The 27,849-nt window shown below is 36.8% G+C and overlaps 1 protein-coding gene across 1 annotated transcript in view; it reads left to right on the forward strand.

Moving 5' to 3' along the window:
- The window catches only part of LOC129226240 (intermembrane lipid transfer protein VPS13A-like), a 216,501-nt gene extending 189,456 nt beyond the window's left edge, over positions 1-27,045 (forward strand). Inside the window, 12 exon segments of the mRNA XM_054860840.1 lie at positions 180-239; positions 343-405; positions 5,613-5,749; positions 6,100-6,295; positions 7,681-7,756; positions 8,579-8,664; positions 14,182-14,305; positions 19,388-19,511; positions 20,438-20,504; positions 22,816-22,964; positions 26,050-26,176; positions 26,867-27,045. Of these exon segments, the coding sequence (XP_054716815.1) occupies positions 180-239; positions 343-405; positions 5,613-5,749; positions 6,100-6,295; positions 7,681-7,756; positions 8,579-8,664; positions 14,182-14,305; positions 19,388-19,511; positions 20,438-20,504; positions 22,816-22,964; positions 26,050-26,176; positions 26,867-27,001 (1,344 nt within the window). The 3' untranslated portion in view covers positions 27,002-27,045.
- Positions 27,046-27,849: the final 804 nt, after the last annotated feature.

Genomic DNA, 27,849 nt, shown 5'->3' on the forward strand with positions numbered 1-27,849 from the left:
CAGGCCGTTATCTTTGCCTATCCTTGTAAATGACGCTTATCGAAAAATGTGGTCTGGAATGAGTTTAAAACTGCATAATATATGCTTGTTTTTCTATAAATTTTTCCCCTGAATAGATTTCTTACAATACATTTTTTCGATGACGTTTCTTACAATTTTTTACACATTTCAATCAACAGGCAACCAGACTAAAAGAAAATTTGAAAATAGCTCAAGCTCCATTATATAGTGAAGAACTGGTATGTTCTCCCATTTCATAGCAAATGATGAAGTTTTTGATTATATTTATTTGACCATTCATAATCAAAAGAAACCAGTTTGACCATGTGATATTCATTTCAGAACCACAAACATCGTGGAAGGAAAGGAGTGTCTTTTGAATACGTCCATCTGTCTCCCATTGTGGTATGTACGACTTTTTATTATCTAAAAAAAAGTCAAGGCATTAAAAAAAAATAGCTTCCGTTTAACATTGGCATTATTCAATACTCAATACACTATTTTTGAAATATTTTGGCGGTTTTTCAGAATAGTAATTAAATGTAGCGATTAATTTTGTAATGAATCTTAAATAGTGATGTTCCGGATATCCGTATCCGCGGATATCCGAGGGAAAATAGAGATCCGTATCCGCTACTTTTTTGACGGATCTTAAACGAATCTTTTCTATTCTAAAAATTCTTAAATATTTGAATAAAAGACTCTTAAACTCCGTTTAAATTAGGTTTTATTCCCTGTTTAAATTATAAGGTATCATATCAGAACCCAATTTGTACCCCCCGTTGCAAAAAGAAACGGGTAATAAGTTTTAAAAGTGTATCTGTGTGTCTGTTTGTGGCATCGTAGCTCCTAAGCAGAATGAACCGATTTTGATAGTTCTTTTTTCGTTCAAAAGGTGACTTGATCGAAAATGTTCTTAGCTTGGCCTTGGTTTTGCAGAACTTTAATTACCGGAAGTATTAATAAAAATCGACTTAACGTTTTTCAGAATTATTGTAGTAAAAACTTAACCGTACGTTAAAAATATTGGCCCCAAATTGAAAGAGCTAAGTTTTCTGCGTTTGATATTTGTTTGGAACTTCCAAGTTATATACAGTAAAAAGCTATAATCTTGTTAAGGAAATTTTAAATGCAATTCAAAGCCTTTATTTTCATGATCGATAGCTTTTTCATAGTCGGAAGATCAGGAGAAAAAGCTCAATAATTTAAAATTTCTATCCGCTGTCAGTTCATATTTGTTAACAATGTGTGTTCTGACCCGCGAAATCCATCTCAATATCAGGTCGGCCCTCTGGGAGATGTTTTTTTTATTTCATTTTATTTTTTTATTTTTAGTTTAATATTAGTTTTTGTTATTGATTTGAGGTTTCTGTTATTCTTCATTTTGGTTTTTCTTGGCATTCTACAAAAAAAGTGAGACTAAATTCTCTATTTACTGTTTGTAAAGGTGTTCCCGACTCTGTTATTCTGTCGGTCGGAATAAGTTGGGAGGAATGGGTCAGCGCTGCATTCATGCTGAAATAAAATGAGAAAAATTATTTCTAGCCTGTTCAGTAGCAGCTTTACACTCTTGCTCCTGTATCCTACATCTACCGAGCAAGCTAGAAATATTTTTTCACATTCTATTTAAGCTTAATACAGCGTTGACCCGTTCCTTCCAACTCTCCCCCAAGTTTAACGGAGATTTCTTTAAAGAGTAAATCATAGTCTTGATTATATTTTCACCGTAGATGACATTTTTTGAAGAGACAGTGTTATTATTCTGATGGGAATACCTTGCGTAACAAATTAAACACTTGGATAGTTGAATTGGGTTAAAAAAAAGAGAGAGAGAGAGAGATCCGTATCCGCAGATCTTGACACAAATGATCCGGATCCGTATCCACGGATCTACTTTTTTGACGATCCGGCACATCACTAATCTTAAATCAACTAAGATCGTGTGCCAAAAGAAGAACAGAATGACGTATGGAAAACATCATTCTGTTTTTGACCGACTAGAGCAGAGCAACGGTTTGTAGAGATCAGTTCCGTTGCACTGGCAAACCCGTGTAATCATACCAAAATAGTCTCCAATGGATTTTAGTCCATCTCTGTCACTTTGTTTGCAAGTTTTAATGAGCGTTTCTAGACGAGTATGCTAATCTAGAAAATTCCCAGTGTTTGAATATAACCACTAAAACTTTTGCTTCATGTAAGTATACGTAGAAAAATTAATTGCGGAGAGAGATTGACTTATCTGGGAAGAGAATCAAAATCTATATAAGTATGTTTAGTCACATTTTATTCTCATTTTCATTTAACGTCTTTCCTCGATTTTCTCGAGGATCATTTGTACAAACAGAAGATTCACCTCTGATGCTGCACCAAAAAACAGTAGCAATTGCTAGCTTCAATGAATGACACCTAATTTCACGACAGTTTGGTGCAACAATTGCTAGTCATAAAGTATTATACTAAACTATTTTTATTTCCAGTGAATTTGCACTACTACTTGGTGTAACATACCAATATAAGTTTTCCTGTTAAGCTGTCACTCATTGCAAAAACAAGTTTTCATGAAACGATGTTACAATTTGTATCAGAAGGAGTTCTTTCAACATGAATCTTAAATTTAAAATATATATCTACCATCCGAAAATTTAAAAAATTCTTATGAAAGAAAACAATTAAATTTAATAATGTGCACAATGAAAACTTTTGCAAGAAATTGCCATATTAAGATAATCAAGGACTTATTAAGATTGGTGGAAAGAAACAAGTACCAGACTATGCAGATTTTTTAAATGTGATGTATATATAAAGATGTAAAATTTCCGGAAATTTTGAAGTAGTGGAAAAAAACCGGTTTTTTACCGTTTTTTTTCGGGGGAAAAATTTTAAAAAATGGAAGAATATTGATTTTTTTATGAATAAAAAGAGGATCTCTTAATAGCTCTTCGTTTCTGGGAACATACAAAGGATTAAGCATTAAAGGATATATGCAATCCAAAGATCTTCCTTTTCTGCCTGACAAAGTACACATAAAGGTAAATTTAATTAGAAAAAAAACTTTTTGTTTTATAACTGAAAGCTTTCTTGGACAAACTCTAGAAATAAGTCAAGTCGTCGTTCAACCAATAATATTGGGTAAGGTGTGTCCAATCGTAAAAATTGCATTTCCTTTTTTAGATAGCCATTAAAACTTGAAATAATAATTGTAATTTTTGACTTTTTCAAACATGATTGATATTGTTTGAAAGAAAAATAAGTATGATTTCCCTTCCTTACAATGTAACTTTACGGTCTTAAAATGAAAACTATTGAATTTTGATTTTTTCCAATCCAGTAAAACTAAATCAAAACTAAATTTGTTTTTCTTTTTCTATCCAACAGAAACCTCAAACCAAAAATGCGTAATGGTGCCTAAAGCTAAACTAAAACTGGAGTTTCAGTTTATTCATGCGGCCGTGTTAAGCACATTAGTAAAAGTAGTCATACATGAACTTTTGAACAAAACTGAGTTATTATAACCAAGTTTTTCTCTATTCCGTATTTTTCTTGCTAAATAAAATGTTTTAGGGTCATTTGACTTTTGTGCTTAGCACGGCAGCACACAGGGTCCGGCAAAAAAAAAAAAAAAAACCTCGGACAAAGATTGCATCATTGATTGGAAGTGAAGTAATTTCATTTTAATGAGTATCTTATTTATTTATGTTCCCACTTTATTAGAAAACAATTTACAATACATCTCCTAGTTTATGTATTGTTTTCTTACACTTTTAAGCAAAAGACCTGCTATTTTAAAGTTGTTTAACCAATTAGAAGGACAGTTCGTTTGCTCGTTTAGCAAACAGTATTTCATGCGGTATGCTGCTTCAAGAGGCTTGGAAATGATAGTCGATGTCCGGAAAGTGTACAAAAACGAACAGTGAACATATCAGTTAATCGGCAGGTCATCCAAAAGTGAGTTCAATGAAATTCATGGGTTTCCACGAGAGAAATCGTTCGTAAGATGGGGAATTTGTAACCGATAAGTGCGATTAAAGGCAAAAACAGCTCAAATAGAAGTTTTACGAGTTCCAAAAAGTTCAGGCATTCGTATGACTCCAAAGATGCGAGAAACGTTTGAGACGGGCCGCAAGTCCACGCTGGAAGACATACCTTTCACTGATTTACCGTTCAACCAGCTCATACTCACAGCTCTTATTTTTTTTCTTTAATAAGATTTAAAATTCAGCTTAATAAGTCTATTCTACTAATTTAATGTTTTGTTGTGAGAAATTCTTGAGAAATTTCGCTTGATTAATAGAAGTGTATGCGGCTTACGGCCGCCCCTTACCTTGGGCCGACCGTGTGCGGTCCACGCGTTGCACATCTGCTAGGATCGGCAGTGCAAGTGACGAAAAATTTCTGTTTTTTTGTGGATAAGGGCCATAAAATGAATCAAAAAATGTACCAGAAGGACATTTTAGAAGCTGTACTTCTTTGGACCTAAGAGCACCAAGGCATAGCAATGTAGACTAAACATTTCAATTTGACTCCACACCAGTTCATACGGCCAAAAAGACGAGTGGCGCAAGGCGCATTGTTTTTGACATATCATCTTTAGGGCGATTCTCGAAAAAATGTCCCGTGCGTAACGCTAAGTTTTGAATTTTTTCTAGCTAACCAAGGCCTTCTAAAAATAATGCTACTGAGGAATAATGCATGCTTTAATATATTATCAAAGCATAACAGTTAATCCCATATTTAATTAATAGTTACTTGAATAAAATAAAAAACTTAGTGTTGCGCACGGGACATTTTTTCGAGAATCGTCCTCTAGAGTGGACGCTCTACTCGATAGACCTCAACCCAATTTATTACACTGTATGGCCTGTTTTAGAGTCAAAAGTCTGCCGTAAACTACACGTAAGTTTGGACTAGTTAAACCATTTGCTTTATAGGGAATAGTATTGATTACAGGACTTGCGGCCTTTGAATAAAAATTTCAATAAGCAGTTTTACCTCTGTATTGCTTCAAATGGCGGCCATTTTGAAACAAATTAATTTATTGATTGCTAAACGTCTTCTCAAATTATTTTTTTTTGTTCTGTTAATTTATTTATTTCTAATAAAGTTACAAGGAAAATTGCTTGCCGGCATTTTTTGCTGCATCCTGTACGTTTGGTTCGCAAAGTCAGCAGAAACACAGTTCTGTGATTAAAGTTATGAAGTTTTATGAAGAAGGAAAATAAATTCTTCACACAGGATTTTTTTTTTTTTTTTTTTTTTTGCAAAAAGTATTAAATGTTTTTTGATCCAAATGCAAATTATATTATCATACAAAAACTTGCATTACCAAAGTTGGACAGTATTTTAACATACGAGGGGCGAGGGAGGAAATTGCATCAGAATTTAAGTATGAGAAATTTCTAATCACTCTTTGCTAAAAACTTCACTTAAAACTTCCTGAAATGCTGAAAAAAAAATAATTTTTCAATTTTTGCGGAGTGGAAATAAACCCCTTCGAAAAAAAATGTTTTTTTCCGAAATTTTCCGGGTTTTTTCCGACCGTTTTCATCTCTATGCATATAATAAAAATGGACTGTTTTCATTGGTAATTATTTTTTTTTTTTTATCGAACACAGATTCACTTCAGCTTCAGTCCGAGGGGGATCGTTCACAAGGCCAACCCTCGAGCCCCTTCCTTGCAAGGAGACGCAATAGATCTTCTCCTCAACTCGGTGGGGGCCACACTCACTGAAGTCAAGGACGTTGAAATCAAGTAAGTAGGTGGTGTAGATCTACATAACCAACAATTTGCAGTTGAAGTGTTTACCATGTATTTTGCTGAGAAATGTGACGTAGGCGAGGATACTTTTGAAATCCGAAAACTACTTTTGTTACTTTCAATGAACAAAAACCGCTCTAGGGTTAGTTTGTCATTTTGATTTTTCATGTGATATTGGTTACTGCAATTACATAGAACGTTTTTTTCTTGTTTTAATACAAAATTTAACAAAAATTTAATTTCAATACCCTCGCCAAAATTTTAATTACCTTCTGAATGCATAAATAAGGTGATATAATTGCCGATCAGGATCTTTTAACTGAGTGGTTTATTAATTTTTTCAGGCTAGCTTTCTTCGAGCGTCGATGCTTGTTAGCGGAACCATCTGAACTATGGTCAGAAGCTCTGAGTCATTACAGATCTCAATTAGTACAGCAAGTTTACGTCCTGGTCTTGGGTTTGGACATCCTGGGAAACCCATTCGGTCTTCTTAAGGACTTTACTCGTGGCCTAGGGGATTTCTTCTACGAACCTTACCTGGTAAGCTTTCTATTTGAAATTCTGTTGAAATGCTGAACATTAAGTGCTTTATATTTTACCATCATGCTCAATGGGGATCATGACTTAATTATCTTTGAAAATCGTTCTTTTAGGGGATTAGCATTTTAATGTCTCTCGTAATCTTTGCTTTCTTGTATGTTTTATTTCTTTGTTATTTTTGTTTCCTTTTAAAAATTAAGTAGGGACTTTTCAGTTATTTAAATTATCCCCAAACATTCGAGCCAAATTACAGAGTCCAGTCACATTAATGTGAACACCTGTCAATAGCCAGAACAACCACCTTTCGCAGAGCGGATTGCTGAGACGTTCAGGAAGAGTGTCAATTAGGTTCCTGAAGGTGGTCACTGTTAGGTTGAGCCATGTCGACTCCAATGCCTCGGCCAGCTGCGGTAGATTACGCAGTTGAGGATCCATGGTGCGACTAACCCGATCGAGTTGGTTCCACAGATTCTCGATTGGGTTTAAGTCAGGTGAGTTCGCTTTCCAGGGTACTCATCCTGGTTTTCTTCGAACCACGCAAGTACACTGTCAACAGTATGGCACATAGCATTGTCCTGCTGGGAGATGGCATCATCCTGAGGAAAAACAATGTGCATATAGGGGTGGATATGGTCCGCAAGGACAGATGCGTACTTGTATTGTTTCCTCGTGTCTTATACAATGATGAGTGAACCCGGAGAATGCCAGGAGAACATTATCCCGACCATGCTTCCGCATCCAGCTTGGACCGTTCCGGCAATTGTTGCAGGATGTTTGCTTTCAGAGGTTTCACACCTTGTACGCCAACGGCCGTCTGTCCGGTGGAGCAAAGAACGTGATTCATCGGAAAACGCTACCTGTCGCCACTCAGTGGACGTCCAGCTGCGGTACTGGAGTGCAAATTCCAGCCTTCGTCCATCAGTCATCAGAAGTGCACGGACCCAGGCGTCTGCTTCAGAGTTCCAAACGCAGCAACGTTCGCTGAACAGTAGTTTGGGAGACATTGTTGGAAGCCCCTTGGTTAATCTTTGTGGCCAGTTGCTCAACGGTTGCTCGTCTATTTGCCCGAACGCATCTCCGCAGCTGTTGTTCGCTTCTGTCATCTATGTCCCCTGGTGCACTACCTTTGCCATGTCGCTGATTTTGGACAGTTATCTTAACTAGTTCACTTTGCCCAACATTCTCCTACTAATTTGTGTGTATGTGTGTGTGTGTGCGCGTGTGTGTGTGTATAAATTAGCCAAGCAATTCATGTTTTTCCTTAAATGATTCTCATTACCCTACTTTTACACTAAATATTTTTACAGTTATTATCATAACAGATTAAGAATCGTTATATTTTTGGCCCAATGAAAGTACTATTTTTCTTTCCTAAATTTATTTAGGGTTCAGTCAAAGGACCAGATGAATTTGCTGAGAGCTTGGCCCGAGGCGCACAAAGTTTATTAGGCCACGTCATTGGTAAGCTTTACTCACAGATGCTCTTTTGTTTTTTCCGAAACTAGTAACTTTATCATGACTTTGCCTCACTGATATAGTCCTTTCGCGAACAAATGACCCTTGTCAATCATTTGAGAAAACAAATCCATTCCTTAAAATAGGTAGAGGAGGAAGAAATAACATGTGCCATATTTTGGAGTTTAGCAACATTTTGGCGATGTGAAAAAAAAATTTAATCTTAGTAAATTTTCTTTATGTGATTTTTAAGACTTGAAAGATTTAGATTGGTGTGATAACTGCATTGAGTTGTCGAAAAAGTAAAAATGACAAGCCTTGCATTCTTTATTGCAACCCTACTCATGTTAATTTTCAATTGAGATTAATTATCGGGGGCTTTGTTCTCTCTGACCAATGGCTGCTAAAAGAAGTAAAACCAAGACCACCCCTCATAGGTAGGGTGTGACCTGTCCAAGGAAACATCTGCCTTCATCGCACAAAATTAAAATGTTTCACCTCTTCAGCTATTTTCTTAAATTCCAAGGTGACGTATTCAATCTCTAGAACCAATTCTGTTCTAACTTTCCTCTCTATATCTCATTTTCACGAAAATGGACGATTCTGAAACGAGGCGGAGCCAAGGCTCAACCTTTCATGGTTAGACTTTACAAAGAAGTTGGCTACTTTTATTCTAGCTTAAACTTTAAAGTAAACCAGTTACTTCATCACAACTACAGACAGTAATACATTGAAATGCATAAAAAGTATTTATTTCACGTCTTCTTTAAACGTTTTCTGTCCAGTCTTTACATGATTAATGTGACAAGCTCTTTCGCATAATCTTAGGTGGATCTACTGGAGCCATCGCTTTGGTCACGGGATCTCTCGGCCAAACGCTTTCTGTTCTGACTTTTGACGAAGATTATCGAAAGGTACGAATTTTGCTTTCCTATTTGTCTGAATGAAATTTATTAGTTTTAATGAGAGTAACTATCGTCTACCCTGAGAAGATGACATTGGTGACTTGTCTGTAGCGCCAGTTAAGTCTTTGTACAATAAGAGTTCACAGTGACGAGAAAAGTTCTGATTATAATAAGCTACAAGCTTGAAGTTGTAATTGAACAGTAGTTTTTAGCTGTTCAAAAAAGGGGAATAACAAAGAAAACATTTTAGCTGTATTTATTTGTGTTATTTCATACTGAAATGCGCATTAGAAATAGTTTGTTTTAGTTTTACTAGTAGGCTAGATTGAATAAATTTGTACATTATATGGTGAAGAATGCGTGTTTTTCAGAAGAAATAAATATATTATATAAAAAAAGGAACCTAGATATACGTGTTAAACAATCAGGGCAATTCTCGTTTACCAGTTCAAATTCTTTCGATGTCGTTTTCGACCGTTTATCCCAGGCAACAAAAAAATGGAACAGAACGTCTGTTTTTACCTACCTCTGTGGTTTGTTGACAACAAAAAGCAAAATTTTATTTTAACTCACTATTGTTAATGTTACAGTGAGTTTCAAAAAATTCTTTACTCGCTAAAACCCATTACTTTCGTACAGTCCACCTCGCTTATTGCGAATGCGAACGGACCGCGACATTTCCTCGTTATAACATAATGCTCGTAAAAAAACAGGTCCGTGAAAAAAACCATGAAAATTCACACCTACTTGTTTTGTTTTCATATTATTTATGTACAGTACCAAATTGATCAGTTTGCTTTGAACTGCATTATTTTCTCATTCCTGTGTGTTTTTTTTTGGGGGGCAATCACGATTGCTTATTGTTCTCACTTGACTGTTTTGATGTCCTTTGATTTTATTTTCTCACCGCCACCCCCTGCAGCATCACCGTCGACCGGGTCCTCACGATGCTGCTCCCATAGCGAAAGCCGTCTCCAGGTTGCATCCATGTCCTACACATACGCGCATACATACACAACTACACACACACACACACGCACAAACACATACACACACATACACCTACACACCCATACACAAAAACATACACACAACTACCCACACATTCATGCCTGCACACAAACACATATGCCTACATACACATACCCCTCCACACACACATTCATATACACAACTACCCACACACTTAGCCAGCACACAGACACAAACACACATGCCTACACACACATACACATACCCCTACACACAAACACACATACCCCCCACACACAAACACACATACCCCCCACACACAAACACACACGCCTACATACACACACTCTGATTGCGAAAAACATAATTTGAATTCAAAATGTCAAAATTCAATTTTTTTTTTTTTTTTTTTGTGTGTGAAATACATTTATTTGCACTCCTGGCGATTTTGTTTTTTACGCACCAAAGCCATTGAGTATGTGGAGAGCAGTGCAACTTGAAATCCTGCAAATTTGTTGCTATCGTCGTCGCTTTCCCTTCTTCTTTCATCGCTGCTAGCTTCTGTTTCAGTCACAGTATTCTGGGCAGCTTGAAAATGAAAGCATTGGCGTCAACAAATAGTCAACTCGCAACAACTCGAATCTAAAGGAATCGACAAAAAACTTCGACTTATCGGAAGTTCGACTTACCACTAGGTTTGGTTTTTGACATTTTAATATTAAAAACCACATGAACATATAACAGACAAAATTACAGAACTTAACGGTGTTTTCGCACTTGGTTTCCCCGTGAAAAGTTCTGAAGACAAGTTGTGTCTGGTCTTGAACTTCTCCCGCCATTCAGCACTGGTTTGGAAATTTTCTATGTTCAGTAATATAGCAAAATTCGTTGCTTTCTCGCGCAGCAAACACACACTTTTAGTAATAGCATGGTCTTGATTTCGATACTGCTGGAAACACTTGAACAGAACTGATTCTACTTCAGGAAAGGTGCACATCTTCAGTCGTTTCAAATTCGGATTCATGGGTTCGTACAGCTTTTGAAGAATCTTTTTGATTGTTGGATTCCTTTCAATTTCATAAATAAGATTTACTTTACTTTCTAAATCTAAGGGTTTATCTTTCGCTTAGACGTCTTTATTAGTTAAAGACAAGTCTTTCTCTCTCTTTCTCGGGAACTCATCAGCAAATGATCGAACTAAAGGATGAAGGGGAACGCAACTTAACTTAGGTCGGCCTTGAAATAAAGGTACAATCAGTTGAGTTGACAACTTGACAGGTTAAAAGCAGATTCGTAGTCCCTCAACATGTAAACATTACAGTGCAACAAAAGAAAACAAGCTATACTCATTTCCGTATGTGTAACACCTTTATCGCACATTGGTTCAACAGGTGCGCTCCATGCTTTAGAGGTCCAATGTGCAGGAATTGCAATTGAAGGTGAATGAATTTTTCTCTCATAATCACTTGTTGAGCAATCACGATTGCTTATTGTTCTCATTTGACCGTTTTTGGTGTCCGTGCCTTTTTCAACTTGGACCAGAAGCCTATGCAGCACCACCGCCCACCGTCTGCTGGCGGCGCGGCTGCTCCGGTTTTGAGCTGCCCGCGTCTCCTGGTCGGAGGCGTCCATGTCCTACACACACGCACATTCACACACATACACACACACGACTTCACACACATGCCCTCACACACGCCTACGTGCATACACACAGGTCTACGCACACACATAACTATGCACGCGTAACCGCTCAGGAGGAGAGGCAGGCTTGGAGGGGGGGGGACAGGAGCCGTTTCTAGAAGCAATAACTCCAATGAGTAGAGTCCTGTCTCAGTTCCTGATTGCGAAAAACATAATTTGAATTCAAAATTTCAGAATTTAAATTAATTTTCTTTTTTTTTTTTTTCTTTCTTTTACCCCCATTCTTCCGAAATAAATTTCGAATCATCTTTGAAAAAACTTCGAGTTAAAGGAAGTGAAGTAAACTTCGAGATATTGGGAATAATTAGCATGGAATTAAAGACAAAAGGAATCGGGACTTGATAAAAACTTCGAGTTGTAGTAATATTTGAGTTATTGGACTTCGAGTTATAGCGAATTGACTGTATATTATTTCCAAATTAAATGTTTCTCTACTCCACAATTTACTGCACAATTTTACTCGCAAGTACATTGTTTTTAGAGTGTGTTCGTTCGCGAAAACTTTGCACGAATCAACAAGTTTTCTGTGATACAGCAGGGTGGGATCAAAAAGTAGTAGGACTGAACTAATTTAAATTTTCTTATTGAAGTAATCAGTACAAATTCATAGTGGTTCTCGATATAGCACCCTTGGCCTTTGACACAACGAGTGTAACGCAATTCTCTCTGCGCGTACTCTTTCTGGTGCTAGTTTTCCAGGGTCCCTTTTAGAGGTGCCGTCGCAGCTCCTTGGACATCTTCTATGGAGCCCCTTGAGATCCCGTTTGAACCGAGGGAATAAGGAGAAGATCGCCGGTGCTAGACCTAGACTGTAGGGGGAGAGGGGAGTAAGCCAACCCTGTGCTTGGTCACAAGTTCCCTCACTACCAGCGCAGTGTGGCACGGTGCGTTGTCGAGGATCATTTCAACTCTTTTGAGCGGACGTAAGCGTCCCCAATCATTTCAAGAGTCTTCGTCACGGTTCTCTCCAGATTGACGCAGGATTTGATAGATCTCCGTCTTGAATCACAAAGTCACTTCTCAACAGTGGTTCACGACAATAAAGGTTGCTTGTTTTCAGCTTGCTCGTAGGTGACTGGAAAAATATCGGTGTCTTTGAAAGACTCCCCACTACCATGCCGGGGTTGTTCGCCCCTCCCGTCCACTATTCCATTCGCGTTACAGAAATTCCATCCTTCTACTTCTTCATCCTGTCCTGTAAATAAGCAAATATCGTTAACCCTAAACCTCAAGCGATAAATAGAGAGTAAAATTGAAATAGAAAATAGTTCTGCTACTTTGCTGTGAAAAAGAAAACAATTAATGAAAAAAGTTTTGCTTAACGCAATGATATGAATAAGTAAGCTGTTTTCCTCTATTAAAAAGAAATTAAATCTAATTAAACTAAAGGAATTCATTTAAAACCACGTTGTTTTAAACTGTTAACACAAAGGAACATGGTATTCGTTGAAATGAGTCCAATAATATGACCATTATGGTAAAATGTTTTTCCAATGTTGTAGGCCAGTGCTGCCCAACCTACGGCATCCTAGTCATACGTGACTTGAAGGGATTCGTGTGGCCCGTTCTGCCGTATGCAGGTAAACGGCAGTATCTGCAGAAATGAGTTTTCGAGATATTTGAAGAAACGCGTTTTGGATTCAAGACTAACAATAGGAAAATGTTGGAATTAGACGCCTTTTTCGCACCTTCTTTTCAGCGAAAACGAAATAAGCGGGCTTGTACAATAAAGATTACGTACAATAGATGACAAAAATGCAAAAAAAAATGAAAAATTTGCAGTTACTGCCCTTTACCTGCACACGGCAGCGTTGTTCTATTCAAGAGCACAAAACGAAATTCCCTTTCTGGAACTTCCCAAAACAGCTACTTAACCGCTTTTTACACTATCAAGCAGCAGCACCTGCCGAGTCACATTCAATTCGATATTTTCTCTTCAGAACCACCTCTGAAGTATTTTTAGCAGTTACCTCCCCTAAGCCAGGGCTAAGGCAGAACTACTTGCAATATACCAGACAGCCTGGTTATCACACGGGCTGTCTGGTATATTGCATGCACCTCTGAAGTTTTTCTTACCTACATTTTGATTTCTTAGAAGCAGATGATTTGTCAAAACGTTACAAATTTGCAGCAAAATATTAAGAATTTGGTTTCTGGAAAATAGATACGAATTTCTCATCAATAAATTCATCTAGTTATGAGGAGTGTCTCGCCTGTAAAAAAAAGTTTAACAACAACTGTTGTAGAATCGCCTTTTCAATCATTTTATTTTATTTTATTGAGCAATCACGATTGCTTATTGCTTTCATTTGACTGTTTTTGGCGAGCTATCATTTTATTTTCCCACCGCCACCCTCCGCACCATCACCGTCGACCGGCTCCTCACGATGCTGCTCCTATAGCGAAAGCCGTCTCCAGGTTGCATCCATGTCCTACACACACGCGCATACACACACAACTACACACACACATACACACACAAACACATACACACATACACATACACACACGCATACATACGGACACCTACACATATACACACACAAACACATACACACAACTACCCACACATTCATGCCTGCACACAGATACAAACACATATGCCTACACACACATACACATACCCACACACTTATGCCAGCACACAGACACAAACACACATGCCTACACACATACCCCCTACACACAAACACACATACCCCCACACACACAAGCACACACGCTTACATACACACACTCGTGATTGCGAAAAACATAATTTGAATTCAAGATGTCAAAATTCAAATTATTATTTTTTTTGTTTTTTGTTTATTTATTTTATTTGTTTATTTATTTACTTTTTGTTTCCAGAAGAGACAACAGCGCATGCAGCTGGCTTCCAACTCTCTCCCGTTCGCTCTCTGTTCTGCTGCCAGGACGTTTGTCTTAGGAGTGGGTCTCGGTCTCTCGGGAGTGGTCGTACAGCCGATCACTGGTAAGTTTTTCAATGCAATAGAGTCTCGTTCTATCACTCCTCGATACATCACCTGGTAAACCTTTATCATTTTGTCCCCGATATTTTAAAATCTTATTTGCTTCAGGAGTACAGGAACATGTTCCACGTCTGCATAGTAAATACCGGTTTTGATTCTTTTTGTTTCCTTCGAGATGTATCTTTTTAAAATGAAGCAAAAGCTTAGGTCTTTTTACATGCTAAAATGATATTTTATTCCTTCTTTAGAACTGGAAAAGAATATTTTCAGGCTAGGAATTCGGTGCTCGTTCTAAAATTCGGTACTAGTAAAAAGCTCGCGTCATAGACCATTTTGCGTAAGTCGAATCGCGTTGTAGCACAAGTCCACTGCATATGCTTCCATTTTTTATAAATGTACAAAGAATGCATGTGGATATAGTAAAGAAACTTTTTTGATGATATCTCGACACACATTTTTTACAATGTTGTAACGATAATTTTGAAAATAGCTAGTTTTTGAAGTTTTTTCTTCTTTTCTAGTTTGAAGTTGAAAAAAAAAGGTATATTTATAGTTACAAAAGTATCTAGGTTAAAATGTTTTTGGTTTACTATATCGACAGATATTTTTCAAAGGAGCAGCTAAAAAAAGTTAAGAAGTATGTGTGCGATAATTCTTTCTAAAATTGTACCTCAATGTAGTATAGTTTCAAAATAAAAATCTACATTCAGCCAAGAATTTTGAAAGAAAATTTTCATGGAAAACATTAGTGTAAATCCCTAGGATGATTAAAATATAATTATTAGGCACAAAAAATGTAAACTCGTGCAATAATTTTCAAAGATATAGAAGAGAAAACGAGTCATTTAAGCTTAAAAAGAAGCAGAAGAAATTTCATTGCTTTACTACAACATCTTTAGGTGCCGCAACGAGCTTAAAGTTTGATAATAACCGAAATTTCCATTTAACAACGAAATTCCTTTTTATGCTTTCCTACTGTATATAACGACACAAAATATGACAGTAAATACATTTTTTAAGCATTACATTGGGAAAAAAATACTAATTACTAAATACAGTTTTTTAAAAAATCATAATCTTTACTAATAATAAAGCTGAAAGTCTGTCTGGAGATCTAGATCTCTGTCGGGATTTCTGTGACGCGCATAGCGCCTAGACCATTCTGCCGATTTTCATGAAATTTTGCACAAAGATAGTTTGTAGCATAGGGGGTGTGCACCTCGAAGCGATTTTTCGAAAATTCGATTTTGTTCTTTTTCTATTCCAATTTTAATCACATTTACCCGAGCAAAATTATAAGATGGGCGAGTAAATTGCCAAGTTGTCATAACGTGGAACCGTAACATGGGCAATCCAATTGGCGAGAAATTCTTTTTACATTATTTGTAAATATACAAGCAAACCAAATGACCTTTTAATTTTTCTACAACGGGCAAAGCTGTGCGGGTATCACAAGTATACTATAAAAGACATTAACAATTCCATTTTTACCATTTAAAGTATTCTTAATGATTGTAAATAAATGGTTAAACCTGTATGATGTTTGTGTCTACTTCTTTGACACATTAACAGTGGCGCACACAAGGAAAGGGTCCAGGGGGTCCGAACCCCTCCCAAAGGTCTTGCTTTTTTCCCCCGATTGATTACGATTCTATGTATTTTGTACGCAAAATAATTTCAAACAAAGGTAACAATTTCAGTTCTAGTAAGTGAAAAAAAAAAATCCTCATGATAAAAGATTTTTTAAAAATATTATGCACTTTTCCTATAACGAATTGCCTATAACAAGCAGAATGGTGATTATAAATGAATGCACTAAAAAACCATGCTTTAGTTTTGTAATTACAGATTACATCAAATGAGATTTTTATGAACTTCTATAATCATATATGCTTCTGCATTTGTTGAATCCATTTTTTAATTATGAGAAAAGTTGATTTGTATATTATTTTGCTGTCTGGTAATTTATTTAAGTATATTTTATTCAATAACACTAATTATTTATTCAGTAGTTTATTTTTTACTGTTTTTCGTTCTCGAGAATCGAAAAATCAAGTCAATATGTTTGACGGCGTATTGGGGGTATGATATGAAAATGATGCTTTCGATCTTGGACCCCCCTCCCCCCTTTCAAAATTCCTGTGTGCGCCACTGCACATTAAAGTGTGTTTTTTTTTCTCTTGTACCAAATAACTCTTTCTTCCAAATAACTCTTGAGTTAATTTTTCGTCTCCTACGACTGAACCATACTTTTTAAGAGCCGCTTAGGGGTTACAAGTTTTACTTTGAGGGATTCACTTGACAAATGTTTTACCAAGGGGGGTTCGGTTATTTCATTTTCACCCCATGAGATCAAATCGATGTAATCTTTGGCAGCAAAAATTATTTGTTGAACTTTAAACTTCTTAAACCCGCCTCTATTTTGTGTTCTTGCATTCAACACACGTCGTAATCCAAGTTCTCTTACATTTCTACGCTCTTTGCATAACATAGCCAAATGGAGATTTTCTGTTGCATCAAAATACCCATTTTTTTATATTACCCGGTCTATAATGTTCTGAAAATCATGAGAGAGATATCGTGAATGTAAGATACATTCAAATAAATGTTTAGAGCTGTAAGTACGAGAAGGTTTTAACTTGATGTTAAACTACACAGGAGCATACGCATTGCACACTTGATCCGTACAAGAAATGGATCCTTTCTTGAAAATGTATGAATGAATAACAATTACTATTATTATATTTTAGTATTATTATTTGTTTCAAACAATTTTAGGAAAATGTCACGCCCATATAAAGGAAACTATACTTTACTACACTTTAACAATGTACTGAGTCTGAGTCTTGAGATTTTCAGTCTGATTTTTAGTTGCCACGTACAATCGAAATATACGGTTTGCAAATGTAAATCATCTGGAGTGGGGAAGTTTTCCCAGGTTCCTTGAAGATAAATCTAGTGAGCAAGTCCCACTTGATATAGTGACACACATATCCAATACATATTTGTGATCGGTACTTATGTCCTGTATGTTCTCAAAAAGAAGGTTATTTTCAATAGGTAAGGAAGTAACCACAGGAAGATTAGAACAGGTTTCCAGCTGTTAACCTATTTTGTCTTTAAATTCGTTTGATTCTTTTGTTTTACCATCTAAGAATCCATTAGGCTTCTATTCCTGTTGTCTCAAAGAAGCTCTTGACCAAATGTAATCTGGAAAATAAAAAGTCATATATTTTTCACTTACAGAAAGATCTTTTCCAGCCGCACTTTTTAGGCCGTGTCTAATGAAACAGTAGCATTTCATTACATCTTCGTAAGTAGGTAGTAAAAAATTCATTGAAATAGCTGAAGATTCAAAAAATAAAACATTCTGATGTTTGTCTCGTCTGCACTTGTTTAGACTGAATCATTGCAACTCACAACAATGAAGTATCTTACCAACTAACGAAATTTTACGTCACTCACTAACTCAATTTGACAAAGAAATTGACGCCTGATGTAAGCTTGGTCCAACTCATACAAATTACTTCTGACCAGGACCGCCCCATTTAAACATCCGCTGCTGCAATGACTCAAGTTCCTAGATGCCAGTGCATTCGGCAAAAAGTGAGTTTTTGCGAAACTTACTTTGCTCTTGCGGCACCTCAAAATATAATCCGAACAACAACAACAAAAAAAAGTTATTGTGCGACCTGTTGAGCATAAAAATTGCTTTTCGACAGCATTTGAAGCATAAAAATAAATTTGAAATTTAAAAAAAAATATAATAATGTAGCCAAATTTGCAATTTTGCAAAACTTTATGCTCTTTGCGGCACCTCAAGACGTGCTTCAATATTTTTCATATTTTTTTTACATCTTGTTTGCATGAAAAGGCAACTTTTCCGCACTACGGCAAATTGAAAATCAAAAACTTTTTTTTTCGTTCCACCCTATTGTACATTTTACTCACGAAGTCTAGTTTTCCGAATTCAAGGTCTGTTGCGTTCAGTAAACTTCGAAGGTCAATTTTTAAGTTAGCCCGAATAAGGCATGAAAAGTTTCTAACTCTGCTGAATTAAAAGTTGAATTATTATTTATTTTCCTAATTAGTTTTGTTCGATTTTCTGTGAAATACAATTTTTAAGTTAAAAACGTTATTAAGCTTCATTCACTTGAAAATCAGACTAGACATAAACAAAGAATTGCGCCATTTGGCGACCCCAATCACTTGTTTGTGCTTTGCATTAACAAGAACAAATTAGAGTCAACAAAGTATACAAAGTACAGCTACCTACCGCCAATTTTCTAACAAGACAAAACGATTATTCTTTCTGCTTACTTTTTTTTTTCCAGACCCCAGTTGCTATCAACACTTATGTTCCTCTTTTTGTACGTTTTTTTATGCATTTTTTTCTCTGGATATTAATTTCACTTTTTATATGGTTTTTCGGCATCAGTCTACCGCATTACGACAGTTTTCAGAAGGAAACGGTACAGACTTGCTTTTCCATAAAAAAAATTTATTAAAACATGTTTCTCAAAAAAAAAAAGAGGGCGCTGAATCCCACAGTGAGGAATATTTTCCCCGTTTTTGAGATACACCATTTTTGCTGTGTTTCAATATCTTATATTTCAATGGCGTAAATCTCGGTGTATCAGACTGGAAGCGGAAAAATTTCACGCACCTTTTGAATTTTAGAACTAAATTGGGACGACTTCATTCATTGATATCGAATTTAATATAGAAAATGGAAACTTATGCACTATTTTAAAGAATGACCAGTATTTCACCCAATTAAATGGGTTTTATTTCACACATTTTGTTTCCATAATTAATAGTTAATGAACACCTAAATAATCATATTAATATTATTTGCAATAAGTGATCAGAAGGTGTTTCACAAGGAGTCGAATAATAATTTATTTATTCTAATAGGCGGGTTTTAGGCGCTGGATATAAAGCCAAAGAAACAGTTAATCCAATGATTTTTACGCAAAGCAGATAGTCCCCAAACGATACGATCCTCTCACGGATAAGTTAAGAGTAGAGCGAGCTACAATGATGTCTGTTCCCGGCTAAAGGCATCTTCTTTCTTTCAACAGGTGGTCAACAAGAAGGGTTGGAAGGTTTCTTCCGAGGCATTGGCAAAGGTTTACTGGGACTCATTACCAAACCTGCTGGAGGAGTGATGGATATGGTCAGCATGGCTTTCGACGGCATTCGCAGGTTAGACTCTTTTTCTTTTTTTTTTGACAGGTTAACGCTGGTTTTTCTATCACTAGGGCAACCGAATGCCTTTGTTAGACGTTCTTGATAAGCATTGCCGTTCTTGTAACTGTGCATCAAATCCAGTTTCAATTAATTGATTGGTCAACTAGTTGAAGCAAAGACAATATGCAGGAAAACGGTTAATGATAAAAAACAAATTCTTGCAGAAAATATTTTTCCCCCAGAGTTAAAAGTTTTAGTTCAAAACTTTTTCAATAGATGGCGCTGCAGATAGTAAGCCTTTAAGTCAAAAAAGAAGGATTGAAATTCACCAATTTTTCCTCCGATTGCAACATGTGGTTGCAGCCGGTGGTAGACATTTTGAAAATATTGCAATTTTGTTTATAAAAATTATTTTTTGAAAAACTACGATGTAATTTTCTATCTTTCTTTGATTTACGGTCTTACGATCTGCAGCGCCATCTATTGGAAAGTTCTTGAACTAAATTTTGGAACTCTGGGGGACAAAACTTACGGCCCACCACATGAATTTTCTGCAAGAATTATTTTTTATCATCAACCGTTTTCTTGATATAAATTTTTGAAAACAGTCAGTCTATTTCAGGACACCCTGTATGTTTCAAATACAAAATACAGATTCTCTCCAAGCCTTGAAATAGTGCTCTTGCTTTCATTCTGCGTCAAAGCTGAGTTTTGTAACATTATGCATTAAAATACGTAATATGATTCCTAATTTGTATCAACCTCTTGTTTTTGGGTGGATTGTCTTTTTACTTATTGTTTGTTAATTAGTTAACCTTCTCCGTATGCCATGTTTCGATAATTTTGAAATATGGTTTTACATTCTCATCTAATGCTATGCACTAAATTATTTGCTTTGTAATTCTGCAATTTTGATGGATTGTGACAATGTCTTTTTTCAGAGCCGCAGAAATGGGTGAAACGGTTGTTCTGCGTATGCGTTTGCCGAGATACATAAACCCCACTGAAGTAAGTTTACATAGCTTTCTTTTATACACAAATATAAATTGTATTCGTTGTAAATTTTTTAGGTCAACATGTGAATAACTTACACATTAGAAAAAGTAATTTTCTATTGGGAATTTAATAATTAACTGTATAAAATGGTTTCGTTTTGTTTATTTCGTAGTCCATTTTGGCAATCTAAAGTTAATGTTTCTATCACTTTTTTTATAATTTTGGAGTAGTGTTTCAAATTAAACTTTTCCTATCAATACCTTTGCTCTGCACTCAGTTAAACTTGTTAAATTTTTCCTCAGTCGAAAGCCAAGTAAAAGGTCACTTGACTGAGTTACAGACAACGGTTCCTGCCTTTGATTGCACTATTGAATTTGCCTTATGAGTTAAATCTGGGTATCTAGGTTATATTTTTACATGAGCTGGAAAGGTATTATATCTACGAATGTTTGAGATTTTAGCATTAAGTTTTGTACAAATTATTACGAATTTTAAAACAAATGAGTTTTTTCATTGCTTCTGAGGTGAATATGTCAAGTATGTGATCTGCAAACTGACGGAATCAGAAAAAATATAAATGAAATCTGATTTCACTTTTACTAGTAGCCAATTACCGTACCGGAAGTGTCAAAAGCGGGAGGGGCCACCACTATATAGGGGCCTAGAAAGGTACCTGTTTCTCCAACTAGTATTTAAAGACAAAGGAGCATCCAAAAATGCATTGCGATGAGCCTCCAAACCTTTAAGTCCATCACTGGGTCGTTACTGCTTCAAAACCTTTGATTTGCAAAACAACATCCACTATTTGTTACAATCACTCTTCATCTTAACTTTCTTATAGAATCTGACAAAGAGCTAACTAAATTTGTATCCATTTCCTTAAATACTTCTCGATACCAAACTTTGATTTTCGCAGAAACCATTTTTTTCTACTAAGTAACAACCCTTATTAAAAATCTTATGCTTTCCAGGGATAACTCATTTTTAACACATCAATTTTTCAGCTAGTAGGCGCTTACTTTTCGATTCTTAACATTTTGGAATTGGACAACTAACCAGGATAAACAGTATGAAAATGGCTAGCTGTTTTACCCACAACTGACGAGCAGCCAATGTGATCGCCAAAGTCGCTTGCAGGCTCAAGTGATTTGTTACGTTTTACAAAATTGGCTGCTGATGAAAGCAAATTATACAGGATGTTGAAAAGTCCTTGACTTATTTAAAAAAACTCATAGAAAAGCAACAAAATATCGAATGAATATGGAGTTTGGCACAAGAATACTTCACAGGTTCAGAAATATTTTATGACGACGTGAGAAAAAAGAAAAAAAGAAAAACATCTTAATTGTGTGCTTAAAGGTGGCGTTGTACCGTCACAATAAGAAAAAGCATCGTAATGTGAGGTGTTTAATCATTCTTAAATGGAAAGTAAGTACTTGAATGTGTGCATCGTTTGTTGCTCAAACCACATCAAAAGGGTATTCAAGTTCATTCCATGTTCTAGCCAGCATGGACTGCGGAACCGTTTGACTGCGGAAACAGTTAAGCCTACTTGGGTAATTCGCATTTTTAGGTCTTTAATGCTAGTAATGCTACACAATTTAACACAAAAGAAAACAAAAAAGTTTGTGAACCTGTGAAGCATGGCACAAACCGCATATTCATACGACAATTTGTTGCTCTTCTATGTACTTTTGAAGTGTCTAATATTTTTCGGACACCTGCAGGAAAATAAAGAAGCTAGACACTTATGCGGCCTTTGTCACTTTTTGACTTGTTGAGCAATCACGATTGCTTATTGCTTTCATTTTACAGTCCTTGGCGTTTGGTTCTTTTTTCAGCTTGGATTACAGACACCAGCACCACCGGCCTCTGCAGGCGCGGCTCCGAGCACTGCCCCCTGGAATCCGTTTCTCCTGGTCGATGGCGTCCATGTCCTACACACACGCGCGCTCATACACACACACACACACATGCCTTTACACACATACACGCACGCCTACGTGCATACACACAGGTCTACGCACACACACAAGCCTACACATACACACACGCCTGCACACACACACAACTATACACACGTAACCGCCCAGGAGGAGGGGGTTTCTTGGGGGGACAGGAGCTGTTTCTAGAAGCAATAGCCCTCAATGAGTAGGGCCCTGTCGCAATTCGTGATTGCGAAAAACATAATTTGAATTCAAAATTTCAGAATTCAAGTTAATTTTCTTTTTTTTTTCTTTTTCGCCTGTGATCTTTCATTTATCGTAATAGTTGTTGATGTTGCAAAACGGTAAAGGAACTAAACGATTGTTTATATTGCCAGGGTCTTCGGCCGTATTCTCCGTACTTGGCATCCGGCTGTCATCTTCTGGAGCTGGTTAGCAAAGGCCATTATGCGGAAACGGATATCTACTGGGCACATGCCGCTCTGACGCCTCAAGACCGGACAAGGGTAGCGCTTCTCACCGATAAGTAAGTGTCTTGCAGTTGAGGATTCCATCTTTCTTGATTTGTCCGATCAAGTCATGTTTTCTTTAGACCAGTCCATTATTATTAGTAAAAAGATACTTCTTGATGTTTAACTTCACGACATGGTTAGTCACAGTAATTCATGTTATAGGTATGCACAGATTGGAACTTTTATGTTTTTAGCGGAGCAGTGTAGTGACTACCAACCTACGTTTGCAATAGTACATTCCCCCGAAGACTGGCACTGTCCTTCTTGGAGCACCATTAACTGCGGATGCCATGACTAAGAAAGTTTTGACGCCCAGTTTCTCCATTAGTTGGAGACACCTGATCTATTATGGCACGATGCTGCCTTAAGAATTTAAGTAATTCAGTAATAAGCATCAGTTCAGATCCGATGTTGTGGTTTTAACAAGTCCTCTTGATGTGGTTTCATTCTTAAAGATGATTTCTTCCATGCTGGACCTCCCAAACGTTTCTTTAAAGTTGCAAAGAGATTGAAATCACTTGGTGCGAGGTCAGAATTGTAAGGAAGGTGGTTCAATATCCCCCAACGCTAAACACTTCCAACACTTCTTCCTTCATTGGTGGGATATGTTTCCGTCAACGTAGCCATATTCTAATTGACTTTTTGTCCTATTAGTGGACATCCACTTTCATCCACTGGCACTGTTTGGAAGCTCTGATCATATTCGTTGTCTTCTGCATGATTTTTATTCATATAAAGAACATGCACACTTCTAGCTACCTTACTTTTTGAAACTCTTTCGTATTTTCCCGTGAAAGTTTTCCGAAAATGTGCGTTTCTTACGCTAGAGTATAATATAAGGGGGTTGAAAGTTTACGAGAATTTTCAGAATTGGTCATTTAACTCCAGTACAACTCGACCGATTTCAATTCAATTTGGTACGTTTGGTACGCATACATTTATACAATACAAAACAAATAACTGTCCGACATTTAAAATACACACGCATGATAATGTTAAGCACTTGTTGGAGTCAGAAGGTATAAAACAGCAGTTGCAGAAATGCAAAAAAAATGTGGGTTATTTGAGGTAAGGTCTCCTCTAACTGATATACGGGCATCACAGCATGATTCAATGCTTGAAATGAGGTAGATTTTGAGTTTCAGGGGCAGTTGGTCACACTCACTCAACAACGCCGTTCTCTGGCTAAGGGTGGTAACCGGAGGGTGGATGCAAGATGTTGTTGTCCTCCCCAGAGCTTCCCAGGCATGCTTTGTCTATTGCGTTGAAGTCTTGAGCCCATACGGCGAATATCCTCCTTTCCAGAAATTCGTCGACCAGAAGATCTCTTAGTGAGATCGTGTTATCGTCCATCAAAATGAACTCAGTGTAACAACACTGGTGAAGAGGCAAGGATAAAGCTGTCACAAAACCTCTTTCAAAGACATGAAGTGGTGTGCGGCTATTCAATATAACGCGTGCACTGACCATCAAACCTCCGCTGCTATAACGGTGAAATTGCCGATATTGGAGGGCAGATATCGTATCCCTGTTTTTCTCCGAATGAACTTACGGCGATTATCGCTGGTTAAGCTGAACAGAGTCTCGTCAGTGACGAAAACGGTCTCCCATTTGTCCATATTCCAATGTCTATGCTCTATGGACCCTGAAAACCGGGTTCTCCGTTGCGCAGAAGTGATCAGAAGGCAAAAAGCCAGGTCATCTTATAAGTTACACTTTCTCTGAGAACAGGCAACCTTGAAACTCTGCTTCCTATTGCCGTATGGCCGCATGCAAGTCACGAAAGAGCTGTGAATCTGTAGCATCCCTGTTACGTCCTGCTATTTTCGAACAAGTGGTGACCTTCCTTGGCCGTAGAGCTTTTTGGACAACCTTGCCCAGGCCTTCTCTCATGGGTCCTGTATTCTGGAACTGGCTCCATAAACTGTACACGACTCTGAGTTTTCATTGAGTCTCAATCAAGTCAAAAATCTGGACTTGAGACTGGCCTGGTTCTAGTCCTTCCACAATTTGCCTCCTCATTGCATCATCTGAACGTTGGTGGTTACTCATTTTTACTATTAAAATCGAAAAATACTGACATTCTGCAGGGAAAAAAATGCACCAAGAAATTGGCCAAGGTGTGCTAACAAAAAGTTGCAAGTTTTGTCACGAGTGCTTATAAAGTTTATTTCTTCCACTGGCTCCACCCACACACATTCGTGTTCGATTAGTTATTCGACGTACTAGATTTGCATCTCTGCCTCAAAGCAGTGGTTTTACATTTCGTCCATTCCTTTACAAGAGATTCGACAAAATATACAAATTCTCTTAACTTGAACACTAGTTTACTTAGTGGAATGTTCATTGGAAATTGGAACTAAAGGGTGTCCCAAAATTAATGCAAGATTTGATTTTGTTGCCATTTTTGCAATAAATGGTTGGCAACCCTGAAAAAAGAACAATTTGACAGCTGAGAGTTTAGGGTAATCAAAAATGGAGCGTTATACGATACAATAACGCGCTTTCATTATTGAACAATTGTTTCAAAAATAATGAAAGTTGAGGCTGGTCAAGCAGTTACTGTTATTGGTATCGCAACACGGTAATGCACGGGTGGTTGTGGGCTTGTCGACATAGACCTTTGAATTCAAATAACCCCATAAGAAGAAATTTAAAAATGTTAAATCACACGATCTAGGGTGCCAATTCTGATACCCGAAATGAGAGAGTACGCGACTAGGAAATGCCTTATGCAGTCACTGAAATGTTTCACTCTCTCTAGCTGTATGGTACAATAACACCCCATTTTTACTAACCCTAAACTCTCAACTGTCAAATTGATCTTTTTTCATGGCTGCCAACAATTTATGGAAAAAATGGTGGCAAATTCAAATCTTGCGTTAATTTTGGGACACCCTTTATAATCTCTAAATGCTTGAATGTTCAAATCGCTTGAGTTCCCTAAGTCTAAGTAATAGATGTACTTTAACTGGCAGTAGTGCAATGGCTTTTGTCACATGCTCTTTTGCCATCATGCATTTTTGGAGGTGAATGATAACTCCAAACTCATGCAGGGTTTTGGTACTGGCTCAGGCAATCACGTTTCTTTCTTTTTAGGCATGTATTCCTGTTGGAGAAAAATCGTCTGTGGGGTGGATGGGACGTGGACTGGGTCATCAGCGTCGATGATATCCTCACCGTACCCCACATTCAAGCGAACAACCTGGTCATTAAAGTCAAACAGGTGAGAAGTGTTGGTAGCAATTAAATACTTTTTTCCTTCCAATAAAAACTTCATATTTAGTAAAATAAACATAATATCTTGACGAACATTAAAAAGTATAAAACCTATCTGATTTTGTTGAAGTTATGAGGTTCAAGTCATAGGATTTTTTCGACACATTGAAAACAATTTTCGTTATGAGAATAGATTTTAAACTCAAAACAATTTTTTAAAAGGACATATTTACTGAGCTTAGTTACCATAAAAACTTATAGGTACTTTGCAAATTTCCGAAATGTACGAGAAAAGAAAATTTTGGATGCAATTAAAATGTATAGCATTTTAGTAGGTGGAACATTTTTTTCTTTTTTTTTCCTTCTTATTGTTAGTGTTGCAGTCATGTGGTGCAATATGTTTTCCATGATTTTCTTTTGGAACTAACTCGATTGTTTACAATCAGCTAAAAATTCTAAGTTTTCAGTTTATGAGAAATAAAAAGAGATAAGATAGGCACAACCCGACAGAAATGTATTCCTCTATAGTGGAGGCAAACTTAACCTTCCAGCATTGTGAAGGATACGCAGATACTAAATCACAGCATAAGCGCACTGTCAGGTTGGGTTTGCCTCAACTGTAATCATAATTATGTGCAAAAATTGTGAATAAAAAAAATTGCTATAAAATCTCGTACTATTATATTTGTTCTAACAGGAGGACTGGATTCTGAACTTCGCTGGCGACGAGCGCTACGTGCAATGCGACGATCCCCTGGTACTGGAGTGGCTGAAGGACAAGATCGAGAAGGTCCTCCTGTACAACATGAGAGAGAAGCCCTGTCCTGTGTGAATGTGCCTTCCTCCAAATCATAACTCACAAAAACCAAAGGGGCTTTCTCGCCAGTCTCGTATATATATAGCAGTGATAAAAACGACTGGGCCGATTATTTTGCGGTTGCGCAAGTCTGTGTGTGGTCGCTGAGGACAAGTGTTCGAGAGTTGGAAAGTGGTGAGGAATTCCTTTCAGTGTGGTACCCAACGACTCCTTGATCAAATACGTGTTTCTATCTGTTCTGTCCGCGATGTTGTTGTTTGCTGCAAGTGACTGAATGGCAAAAAGAGAGATTGCAGATTAGCGGTGCTTACCGAAAGTGTAAATTAAGTTGTATGAAATTTTCTCGCTTCTTAGGCAATTAGGTAAAATCTTTTTATAAATAAAATAAAACATACATAAATCTTTAACATGTGATAGAAGAAGTTCATTTGGTAAAAAAAATAAAGAGTTTATATTGGATTGATGCAAAATGACTGGCTGTTTTCAAACGTATTTGAAATTCAGTTAAAAGACATGCCATTGAAATAGTTTTTTTTTTTTTTTTTCACTTTTTAAGTTCGCAAAGTAGCCAGTTTTTTTACAATGTTTCATTATAGGCCTAGCAAAATAACAAAAACGTCTTAATCCTGTGCGCGCTGCCGTCTCCTAAAAGCTGTGCTATATTTTTGGAACGTTTGGTAGATTTTGCAAAGGCTACATCCAGTATCATATAGTTTAACCTGTCTTGTATCACAAAGCTGACTGCGTTCTAAATTTCATAAGAGGCTCCTTGACACCTCCGACACATGCGTATTCATTTTTTTTTCTTTATTAATTTTTCTCAGCCATAACATTGATTTCGCACAAAAAAATCAACTTTCTTT

This window comes from Uloborus diversus, chromosome 7, assembly GCF_026930045.1.
Source record: "Uloborus diversus isolate 005 chromosome 7, Udiv.v.3.1, whole genome shotgun sequence".
Lineage (NCBI taxonomy): Eukaryota > Metazoa > Arthropoda > Arachnida > Araneae > Uloboridae > Uloborus > Uloborus diversus.